Source organism: Eubalaena glacialis, chromosome 10, assembly GCF_028564815.1.
Source record: "Eubalaena glacialis isolate mEubGla1 chromosome 10, mEubGla1.1.hap2.+ XY, whole genome shotgun sequence".
NCBI lineage: Eukaryota > Metazoa > Chordata > Mammalia > Artiodactyla > Balaenidae > Eubalaena > Eubalaena glacialis.
Window position 1 is genome coordinate 25828743 of NC_083725.1, and position 12814 is coordinate 25841556.

Sequence of the window (12814 nt, forward strand, 5' to 3'; positions counted from 1 at the left end):
TACTTTGGAGTTTCCCAAGCACTTTAATTAATGATAGCTTATTTGATTTTTACTCTTACAATAATCTTCTGAAAGTGAGCTGTCATTATTTTTCCATTGCAGACGGTAAAAGCTAAGTCGGAGAGGGTAAGTAATTGGCCTAAGGAAGCTAGCAGCACATACACTGGAATATGGGTCTTCTGCTTGCTAGTTTTTTCCTGCTGTACTCTGCATAAATAGTAAAAACTCTTGTTATCATACTGCTTGAGGCTGTTGATGTTCCTGTTCCACAGTAATTGCTACATATTTGACACAGAAGAGCTAATACATCTAGAATTAAGTGTATGGGTGTGATATGAGATTTGGCAAAAAATTACTCACAAGCTCTCTCTGGGCTTCTGGGACAAACCAGATGCTCCTGAAGGCTCTTCTCTCTCCCAGCAAAAGGGGTTACATCCAAGCTCAGCTTCCCTGAGGACCAGAGATTTCCTTCTTCAAGGTAGCATCCCATAGACCCCAAAGTCTACAGGACAGGGCAGCTGGCAACCAGATCCAGACTGTGTGGCTACAGAGTGTACCGATCAGATCATTCCCTCTGCCAAGGTTGCTTTCAGGTTTGCCCCCAAAGAAATGAGAACAGTAAGGGGCAGGAGCTCTCCACCTGAACCCAGACCAACAGTGTGTCACAGCACACAGGCCCTGGTGGCCTTGGGACAATGGGAAGCATTCACACCTTTTTTTCTCTTACTGATCCTTGCTTTAGAAACTTTCCTAGTAAAATCTATTCCAAACCCATGTCTTGGGATGATGTGGAATTCACTTGAGCCCTTGTATGGTAGGTGGCAATCATGAAGGGACTCCCCCCCCCCCAACCCCGCCTTAACTCACCTTGCATGACAGAGGGGGTTTAACTGTTGTTTTACAAATTTAATCTCACCTTTCTCTTCTCTTTGCCACACTTTCCTAGTTGCCATCAACTTTCTTCTATAGCCTCTTTTGCAAGGCAGACCACAGTGCTAGATACATAATAGATAAAATAATAGAAAAGTACCAAGTCAACATTTTATTTTTTGCTACTCTACTCTGGTTTCCGTGAAGCATCCCAGGGATGTTAACAGATGACATCACACATGTTAGTGTGCCTATGAGTAATAGCATTCTGGAGGCTAAGTCAGGTCAATGGGGCACAAGAATCTTGGCAGTGAAAGGAATGTTTTATTTACAAAGAGTTCACATGTTTGAAGTTCTATGAATTTCTCTTTCCACAGATATGCCCTGAGTATATCGCAGCCAGGCCCTGCAAGGCCCACCTTGCTGAGGTTTCCCACAGTGGGGGCAGAAGGAGTTATGCAGGCTTCCATTGCTCTTGGGGGGAGACAAGGATCAGGAATTCAGAGCTCACAATCTTGTCGGAATTGTTCTTTCTGTATCAAGGAAGAAATTCTGACCAAAAATGTGGGAAGTCCTGAGGGACAGTATGGCAAGTATGAATTCATCCTACAGACATCTGAGCAAGAAATGTTATTTACATATAGAATATTATCACTTGGGGCGGTAGGTGTGTACATGTGTTTATAATCTACACTGGACAGTAGAAAATAATTCCAATTAGGTAGATAGCATAATGATTAAGTCAAGGCTTAAGGACCTGGGTTTAAGATCTTGCTATGCTATCTTATCTATCTCTATTATCTATCTATATCTATCATTTATCTATCTATCTATCTATCATCTATCTATCTAACATCTATCTATCTATATCTATTACCTTTTGACCACTTTCACCCATTTGGCCCACCCCACACCTCATGCCTCTGGCAAATACTAATCTGTTCTCTGTATCTAAAAGTTTTTTTTAAGATTTCACATATAAGTGAGATCATATGGTATTTGTCTTTCTCTGACTTATTTCACTGAGCATAATGCCCTCAAGATCCATCCTTGTCGTTACAAATGGCAGGATTTCCTTCTTTCTCATGGTTGAATAATATTCCACTGTGTATATAAATATATCATGTTTTATCCATTCATCCATCAGTGGACATTTAGGTTACTCCCATGCCTTGGCTATTATAAATAATGCTGCAATGAACGTGGAGATGCATGTATCTTTTTGAGTTAGTGTTTTTCTTTCCTTTGGATAAATGTCCAGAAGTGGAATTTCTGGATCTTACGGTAGTTCTTTTATTTTTTTTAGGAACCTCTGTACTGTTTTCCATAGTGGCTGCACCAATTTACATTCCCACTGACAGCGTACAAGGGCTCCCTTTTCTCCACATCCTCGCCAACACTTGTTATTTCTTGTCTTTTTGATAATAGCCATTCTAACAGGTGTGAGATAATACCTCATTGATGTTTTCTTTCTCTTGAGACATTTGGTAATATATTTTAAATCTCTAAGCCTGTTTGTCTAGAAAAGCAAGCATGCAATCTCATTTTGTATGTTGTTGAGGAGATGAGATAATGCAAGGAAACGGCTAGCACAGTCCTGGCACATGGCATCAGAACTCACTAAATGTTAGCTCTTGAAAAGGAATCCATACCAGTATCTCTTTCATCTTCTAGGACTTGATGTTATACTTTGTTCTGCTTTTCTGCCATTTTGTTTCTAGATTAGAGCAGTTACTTCTGTCAAGCTCCCTGAAGAGTCAAAGGCACTGCTTTGTTGGAGTACGTGTCACCACAGCTCAAAGTTTCCTAGATGTTGCTATGGGCCTAGCTGACACTTTCCTTTTTGTCTGTCTCTTTTTTTCTTCTCTCCATCTCCCATCCCCTAGCCCCACACTCCACCAACCCTGATCCCCTCCTCATTCCTGTTCAGTTTGGATGGCCCCCTATGTTTATGGATCAAGATAATTTGTGGCCATGGAGTTTGATGGCCAGGTTTTATTTCCCCATTGCTGACTTCCTATAAGCCCAGCCTGTTCAGCTGACCTGCCAGCTCAGATCAAGCCCATAACTCTGATGGGTCTTTAAGATTTTGGGTAGTATACATCAAAATGTCTATGTCCCTATGATGTATTTCTCCTGCCAGAGGTTAGAAAGTGAAGAAATTAGGTTGCATTTGTCTAATTCAGTGGTGGGTGGACGATCCCTACTTATGTCTGTCTCTTTGTCTCTCAGTCACCTAACATCTCAGTTTCCTCAAACTGTCCCAGTTCACCCTATTGTCCTAAAGAAATTATTAACAACATCCTCTTTTTCTCTCAAAAGTGTCCTGGTTTGGAAGATATATCTTCCAGACCTATCTTTTAGGTCTGGTATATATTTAAGCTTCATTTCAAATAGAAAAGATGGTACGTTACCAAGCAAAAAATATTTTTTTCTGTACAATAACAAGAACTGTGAGAAGGAAAGTCAGATTGAAGTCATAATTTTCAGAAATGGTGCTTCAAAGAGTTTTCTTTCTGTAGTGCAAACTGGAATGTGTTTTTATCATAGCAAGTAGTATTTTGAAAAACTTGGTAGAAACATGCTACATAATTTACATTTTAAGTGGTCAACTCTTGTTCAATGAAGTATAAGCAAACTAAAAATGCTCAAGGGAAAAACACAAACACATCACACTTTTTTTAATGGCTTGAAAGCTTCTTCTCTTTTTTTTTCTCACCTCACTTCATATTACAGGATATAATGCATCTTCCACAAAGAGGTGCAAACAAGAAATCTAATAATACTCAGAACTAGAAGGAGCTGGCAGAGTTTGTTCATCCTAAAATTGTGCAGCCATGTTAAGATACAACAGAGAGAAATCATTCAAGGAGCTGGGAGGGAAAGCTCCTAGCTTTGTTACCATCAACTATCTCTACTTGAACAGAAGAGACATGAGCTGGTATAGATGCCACATATTATCAAGCCATGTCAGTGACACAGGACCATAGTGGATAGGAAGAGGCAATGCATACATGCGGCTTCAAAGGCTGTACTGAACATGGAAGAACACCTTCATATATAGCAGCTACAGCAAATTCAGGGCTCCCAAGACAGGCCATTTACTGGGTTCACAAATTCTCACTTACTCTGGAGAGGAATATATATTCTTGTCACTACTCATGGTATATATCATGCTTTAACTAACTCCTTCCTTTCCCCATTCTAAGAAAGGACACAGGGCTATAAAAGATGCAATGCAAAATCCTGCCACCTGGCATACAGCTGAAAGGGAAAGAACAGCAAAATCCCAGAGGAGCTAGAATGGACCAGGAAACAACAGGCACCTTAATGTTTTCTGTATCAGCTGTCTAGCAGTAGAAAAATCAGGCTTCAGAGGAAGCTGCAAAGAAAAAGCTTGATCTTATTCTTTCATTAAAGCAACACCAGGCCTCAAGATTAGTTAAATAAAAGCAGTCTCTCAGACATGACATACTGTAATTCACACCTGATTACTCTGAACGATGGCATGATTTATATTCAGCTTCAGGTTGTCTGTCTTTGACATTCTACCCACTCACATATCTGCATATTCAGAAGCTGTACAAGCACAAAAATATTAAAATGAAATCCACTATACATTACAGTAGAATGACATGTAATTTATTCATAACTGAGTTAGGCAGTACTCAAAATTCACTTAAATAAACAAGTGAGTACACAAACATCTAATAATACTAAAACTGATAGTCTGAAGGTATAAAATACCATGGGTATGAAATGCCATGGTAAATACTATTCAACAGACTACAATCATAATTAATTCCAAACTAAATCATGGTTTTTAAAATGATTTTAAGCAGTTTTGAAATGACTTGATTTTGTTCTCCTTCCAAGCAATTTATTTCTTCCACTGATAAAAGACAAGGTCATTAGTTTCAAGAAATATTACAGAATGACATAGCTCAGGTTCTTCTCTGGCAACATATTTTCTTGCAAATTGTTTTTTAATATTACCTCTTGACATAGACAACAAACCAGACAGCACTCAGTGCCCCAAGCAAAGATGCCTGGATCAGAACAGTGCCAGGGTATAACTCTGAGTTCAGCAAGAGGCAGGCAGTGAAAAAGCTTTTGGAGCTTTTGCAGTGTGCATACTTCTTTTCTGAGGCTCCAAGCATCATAAACATATTTAGGCAACCAAGCCAGTAAAATTATGGGAATAAAATAATTTGATGTCCAGATGACTATGCCACAATTACAACTGGGGGTAAATTACAATATAATTCTGTGGTACTTCAAAAAAAAACAGCACCTACCTAAATTTGCTTCTTGTTAGCCTCGTTACATTTTCATGAAGTGCAGCAGTATTTGCAAGAATGATTGGTCTTATCATGTGTCTGTTTGTATTATTTTCAAGTCATACTTTATTGGAATGAGGTCCAAGCATGAACCTGGCTTGAAGAGCTAGCAGCTATAGTCATGAAACATATCAATAAATTTAAAGGCTTTCACAGAACAAAATTCAGCTAAATCTTTTACATATAAAATACAGCTAGAGAAATACAATTCTTCAACACTAAATTATGAGGGAGAGGAAGCCAATTTGAAAAAATAGAAAACTCTCTCCATACCAGGTGTCAAGGCAAGATGTAACACTGCATGATGCCACAATATGAGCAGTCACTGGATGACAAATACTGCAGAAATTGTGGTATTTGGGGATCTGGTAATTATGACGAAGATATGAAAACACTGTACCAACAGGCATGCATACAATCAGTGTGTGCATTCAGTGTGTGAGCTGGGACCTAAGCAGAGATCTAACACAATAATGAGGCACTGTCCTGGGGTATCCATTAAAACCAGTGTGGGTGATTATATGTTGATTAAACCTTCTGAGGCAGCAAAGTGTGGGCACAATGCCATGTCTGGATTCTGCAGCTGTTTTATGATCCTCTTGCGGAATTTCTCCCGCACACGATTAAATTCCATTATGTCCATGGGGTCCTCTTCAATCCAAAACTTATGAAACTCGTGCATCAAATAGCCTGTTAGAGATAAGACAGTGACAAGAATGCAAGGGAAAAAAATCCTTAATCATATTCAAAATCACCCTGAATGCTGAAAAAGATGTCAGACCAACTAACAGCAACCATGTCACTCAAAGACAAGATCAAAATACAGCAAATACTACTGTTAAAATTATTCTTTAAAACCAGTGCAGTAGAAGCTACCAACCTGCAAGATTTTTGCAATTGGTCCTAGAATTATTCTCACTCTGCTCAAGCAGGAAGAAAAATCAATTCTGCCATTTCTAGAATATGAATAACAACTGGAACATATTTTGAAAGGTTGACAGTAACTACTTCATTCTTCACCTCCTGATTAAATTAACATAACGGTGTGATTTTTCAAAAGTACTCCACTCAGCCTTTTTTCTCTTGATATTTGATTTGAGTAAAGTTTTAAATTACCCTGACAAATCAAAAGAATGCATTCTGACAATCTATTCTGAGACAATAAAAACTGTAAATCAACTCTGAACAATAGAGTGGTCATTAAACTATATGAAATTGTTAATAAGACATCTTTGCTCTGAAGCATAATTTCATATTCAAATACTTTTTTGTCTCAAAAATGTTATGTGGATTGGGAACATTTTTGGAATAAATGTTAAATATTTGATATGAGAACCTACTTATCGTATTGTTTCCCCACTGTACCCCTCCTGCCTCATTTAGAATTGAAATGTGAATAGCTTTTTAAAAGACAATAATAGGTATTTGCATGTAGTAAAGCAAAAGCAAGCTCAAGTGTCTCTATAATAAGAAAAAAAGTATTTAAGGAAATAATACTAGTTAGAAAAATGGAAACCAAACATTACATAAGCTTTACTTTGTCTTAACATTAGAAGGCAGTAGAAGATAGTTCAGAGGAAGGATTCTGGAGCCAGAAACCTGGTTTAAATCCTAGCCCTTCACCTTCATGGGAAGGAGTAAGCAGCAGAGATGACAGAGGGCAGGGGAAGAAAACTTTGGAACAAATATACTCAATTCTAATAGTAAAAAAAATTCAATAGCTTTTGTTTTTCTGTTAACTAGCTACTTATGGGATAACCTTTAACATAGTTCCATAAGCAGATTTTTTAAAACCTGTATTCATATCTCACTGTAATACAAAATTAGAAATGAACTTCCTTCCTACCCCCAACACACACTGCCAGATGTGAGTCTAATTCCACAAACTTACCTGGTTACTCATTCATTACATTGTTAAGTATGCTTGTACATCTTTAAGTATACGGTCTTTCTCTTCAACTATAGGAGGAAGGGTAGTAAGGAGAGAGAGAATTTATTTTATTTTTTCTTTGGGTTGACTCATTTCCTCTAGGCTTGGACTGCCTCTGGGCTCTCTCCACACATTAACACATTTTGTTAATCTGTGTTAACACAAGTTAACATATTGACTGCTTTTAACATCTCAGATGGGAACACATACCAACCCTCACCCAAATGCCTCTGGGCTACACCAGTCAGGCCCCACTGCCACTGTAGTGAGAACGTGACCATATCAGAGAAGCCCCAGATCAGAGGTATCAGCAATCCCAGGAGCCATCCATCTGTCTCTGATCCATCTGATGCTTGGATTCCCTGTGGCAGCACCCAGTCTTGAACTTTTCTGGTGACAACACTGACATTAGTCTGGTCCATGAATGAAGAACCTGATTCTTTAGAGGTGCTTTCTCACACTGGGCCAAAATTTCTTGCCCCATATTTCTTGGAACAAATTCAATCCTTCTCCAACTCAAGTACCTGAAGTGCCCTTTATGCCATGAGGTTAAGCATCCCCATTTCTTCTTACCATTTCTCATATGCCATGACTTGGAGTCTGTTTATCATCCTGGTTGTTTCAGCACACACCAACAGAAATTCTTTCCTCTCATCTCGTATCTTATTCAACCAAAAGAATTCAATCATCTGTCTATCCTAAAGTATCCCAAGAATGGCATGAGGTACTTGTAAAAAATGAAGACCCTCCCAGATTCAACCAGACATCGCAGTTCAGTAAGATGAATCTCATGTCACTGAAGTTTGAGATCCATTGGTTTAGAAGATGCCTTCTTTTCAAGTTCCCTTGGTTTCTTTCTAAATGTTATAATTTTTATGGTTCTAAATAAAATCTATGATCATTTATAATTTCTTCTTCCTTGCTATATAAAATACACACATAATTTTCCTGACTTTGCTTCTGAGCTCAAATAAACATACCTGACCTCTTTTGTATATAGAGTCAGGTTTCCAATACTGATGAATTAAAAGCAACTCATTGGTATCTCATGATTAATAAGTTATTTACCCCTATTGAGAATAATAAGTAGGCACTGTGAAAAATACTTTAATGAGAAATTCACTTTCCACAATGTACATCCTCACTCTAGAGGTGATCGAGGGTAGCATAGAGTTTTAGAAGAATACAGATCCCTTTGGTTTCACCATTTTTCTACCTTACATGCAACTACAGGAAAACATTTTGAAAGGTTTAAAAGACAGGCTAGGAGAAGAGTAGAAGGGAGAGGGGTGGTTAATAATCTAACACCATTCTCCTTCCTCTCAAGACTACAAAAGTCAAGGTGTAAATCTTGCAAACTGATTCCCTAGGACTCTCTCTATCCCATCAGAAAAATAATTAGACACTGTATAACATGATTTTAATCAAAATGTAGACGTGGTGGCTTGGCTTCCAGGGTACATACCATAATCATAAAACTCTACTCATTTATATAACATTACAGTGTTCATAAATTCATTTGGCCAATTGATCAGTTGGCCCATCTGCCAATTAACAAATATGTAACAGATACACGAAAAAGGTAGAGTTCTTATGCCCCCCAATTCTCGGTTTCTTGGAGAGGGACCAAGGTAGACAATTTCAGATGATGATTTGCTAGCTAAGGAAGCTAACAAAATGGCATGAAGAGCAGAGGGAGGAAAGAGGGGTCAGGGTATTGCTTATAGTCTCTTATTTAATTCTTACAGCAGCTTTATGGAATAGGTAATGCAGATGAGGACATTGGGTTTAGAAGAGATACTTGAATGGTGTACGATCACACAATTATAGCTGGAAGCTGGAAGCCAGTACCTGAAATCAGCTGCCTTTTCCAGTGTATTCTCTTTTTCTGGTTCTTATTCCTACTGAATAGTTCCTTCTTTTGAAGGTCAAAGAAAAATTAATTCTTTTTTCTCTTCTTGCTATTGTACTTCCTTCTGCTCACTACACCTAACCTTACTTTATTTCAGTGCAGCTGCCTGTTCAGTGGAGCTTTAGAATGAATGTGATTTTCATAGCATACTGACTTGGCAGTGCAGTGCTCACTGAATAATACTGTAAAGTCAAAATGATAGACCTATTATATTCTTACATTCTTTCACCTAGATGAAATACCTGTTTGGAATAATAATTTGGCTTTCCAACCCAAGACTGCAGCATATTTGTTGTTGCTTGAATGTGTCTTGGTTTTGCTTCACTGCGTTCGGTTAGTAGACTGCAGAGACACAAGGACACAGGTAATTGCAAGAATATTACAGAGAAGAGGTGCAAAACTGATCATGTCTGATAGATGAACAACGAATTCAGGGCACAGTTTGCTTCTTCTAGAGAGGCCTGAGTCCCTCTGCCTCACCCCAATCCACAGCGGGATTGCTGCTGTTTCTAAAACCTGGTGAGGGCCTTAAAAAAAGTAATCCCACTGCTTGCTTACTCACCCAGGTTAAGATTCTCTTGGAAGCCTATTAATTCAGGCCAATGCCAAATTTTTCCAGAGTAACTAGACTTCCTTTCTCCTGAAAAGGACACCAGCCAATATTTTTGCCTCCCATCCATCCATCCATCCATCCATCCATCCATCCATCCATCCATCCATCCAACAAATACTGAGCACCTATTCTGTACCAGGTTCTGTGCTGTGGATATAGTCGTGAACAAAACAAACATTCCTGTTCTTATATGTCAATTCCTATGATTCTAACTTTGATTCTCTCCTGCAAGAGCTCCCCACTGTAGGCTCTGATTTTCTCCTTAATGCTAATGAATCCCAAATCTGCCCTTGTAATTCTTCAGAGCTCCACAACCTTATATTAGAATGCCCACTATTCATTAGAATGCCCACTATTTCCCAAAAGGAACCCACCCCTGGTATACCTAAAACTAAACTCATTCTATTTTCCCTCAGAATTGTTTCCCTGGCTTCCCTAAGGAGCATGGTAACTATAGAATAGGCTAAGTACGAGGGGTAGAGAAACAAAGCAAGGGATCCTATTTATCTACGTTTATGCTCTTTCGAATGGCTTACAAAACTCTTTCAAGATATCCCCCTTCCCCATTCCTGCTCTTACTACTGTCATCTCTAGACACCCCTCCTACCACCCGAAATCCTATGCTCTATTCCTTGAATCCACCACACTGTTTGTCTTGTGGCCTTTGCCTGTGCCACTCCCTCTCACTGGACCACTAGGCCACCACTGCTATATTTCCTGCTACCTATTTTTCAGTTCTCATGGAAAGTGGAATTTGCTTTAGGAAGCTTTCCCTGACCCCCAGACTAAGTGAGATTTTACTTCTTCAATAACAAAATTCTCCCCACAGTGTTTTAATTATTTGTTTAGATGTCGGTCTTCCTCAACACAGCATCTGATCTGTAGTAAAACCTCAATATTATTTGCTGGAAATGGTCAGAATTGTTACAGGAGTAAATATAATCATCTAGTTGTCAAAGTAGGAGCTGTAATTACAAATGTAGGGGACTTACATTTTCCATTAACAAGTCATAAAGATGTATATATTTTAAAATTTTCTTTTTCATTCAACTTATACATAATTTATTTTATTTAATTTTTATTGATGTATAGTTGATTTACAATGTTAATTTCAGGTGTACAGCATGATTCAGTTATACATATGTATGTCTATTCTTTTTCATATTCTTTTCCCTTATAGGTTATTACAAAATACTGATTATAGTTCTCTGTGCTATACAGTAGGTCCTTCTTGGTTATCTATTTTATTTATAGTAATGTGTATATGTTAATCCCAACCTCCTTATTTATCCCTCCCCACCTTTCCCCTTTGGTAACCATAAGTGTGTTTTCCATGTCTGTGGTCAGTCTATCTCTGTTTTGTAAAAAAGTTCGTTTGTATTTTTTTGTTGTTGTTAGATTCCACATATAAGCAATATCATATGATATTTGTCTTTCTCTGGCTTACTTCATTTAGTATGATAATATCTAGGTCCATCCATGTTGCTGCAAATGGCATTATTTCCTTCTCTTTTTATGACTGAGTAATATTCCATTGTGTGTGTGTGTGTGTGTGTGTGTGTGTACATATATACATATATATCACATCTTCTTTATCCATTCATCTGCTGATGGACATTTAGGTTGTTTCCATGTCTTGGCTATTATAAATAGTGCTGCAATGAACATTGGGGTGCATGTATCTTTTCAAATTATAGTTTTCTCTGGATATATACCCAGGAGTGGAATTGCTGGGTCATATGGCAGCCCTATTTTTAGTTTCTTAAGCAACCTCCATACTGTTCTCCACAGTGGCTGTACCAACTTACATTCCCACCAGCAGTAAAGAAGGGTTCCCTTTTCTTCACACCCTCTCCAACATTTATTATTTGTAGAGTTTTTGATGATGGCCATTCTGACCAGAGTGAGGTGATACCTCATTGTAGTTTGATTTGTATTTCTCTAATAATTAGTTATGTTGAGCATCAAATTATACATAGAGTCAAATAGTTTAATAAGTCTTGTTACAAAGAGCAAATGAAAACCCAGCAACACTTCCTGTCCTAATTCCTGCTTCCTTAAAACAGCATTTCAACTCTTCCAGCTGATTCTTTGATTATTGACCTCCATAGCTCTAAATAACATATTTTCCATTGCTTGATTTTTTGACTTCCCTCATCTTGAAGATTCTCTTCTCTTTCCTCTCCTATTCTCTCCCCTCCCCTCTTCTCCTCTCCCCTCCCCTCCCCTCTCTTCCTCTCTTCTCCTCTCTTCTCTTTTTTCTCTGATAGATTTCCTGCTTTCTGTACCTCACTGATTCCTCTTAGGATTACTCTCTTATTTTATGGAAAAATATATTTCAGGAGCTTCCTTATAAAGGTACAAGAAGGTAAAATGTTTAAGACCTTGCACTCAAAAAAATGTGTTTATTCTACTCCACACTTAATTGGTAAGTTGGATTGGGTATAGAATTCAAAATTGGAAATCATATTCCCTTAGATTTTAAATAATATTTGCTTAAATTTTTGAAGACATTATTCCACTCTCTTCTAGAATACAGTGTTGTTGTTGAGAAATCCAATGTCATCTTGACTCCCAATTCTTTATGTGACAGATTCGGACATTTTTAGAATCATCTCTTTCCTATGTATTAAAATTTCACAATGATATGGACCTGAGTGTGAATCCATTTTAATCTATTATCCTGGTGCTTACTAGTTTAAATATGAAAAGTCATCTTTCAGTTCTGAAAATTTTTCTTCATTTATTTGTTTGATTCCCTCCCCTTAGTTTCACTGTTCTTTTTTCTGGCACTCCTTTTATAAGACTTCCAAGAATGGTCCTTTAATTTCTCAACCTTTATTTTCTATTTTTCATCTATACTTTCCGGAAGTTTTCAGCTTTATCTTCTAATCCTTCTTGGAGATTTCATTTCTGTTATCTGATTTTTAATTTCTAAGAACACTCTTTTATTCTCTGAATGCTCTTTCTATGGCACCTTGTTCTTGCTTCATAGTAGCAATTTCTTCTCTTATCTCTTGGGGATATTAATGATATGCATTTTTTTTTTTGGGGGGGGTATATAGGATACTTATGATATTTATTTTGTTGAGTCAAATAGTGTACATTTTATCCAGCATACTGTTGCTTACAACTGTTTAAACTTAACT

General features: G+C 37.7%; 2 protein-coding genes across 4 annotated transcripts in view; one reads left to right on the forward strand and one right to left on the reverse strand.

The window, feature by feature from the left end:
* The window catches only part of ALKBH8 (alkB homolog 8, tRNA methyltransferase), a 253312-nt gene that overhangs the window by 44301 nt on the left and 196197 nt on the right, over nucleotides 1-12814 (forward strand). The window lies entirely within an intron of this gene.
* The window catches only part of ELMOD1 (ELMO domain containing 1), a 101413-nt gene continuing 93328 nt past the window's right edge, over nucleotides 4730-12814 (reverse strand). For all 3 annotated transcript variants that reach the window (XM_061202587.1, XM_061202585.1, XM_061202586.1), the window contains one exon: nucleotides 4730-5900. In XM_061202587.1, coding sequence (XP_061058570.1) covers nucleotides 5728-5900 — 173 coding nt within the window. In that variant the 3' untranslated portion in view covers nucleotides 4730-5727. The remainder of the gene's footprint in view (nucleotides 5901-12814) is intronic.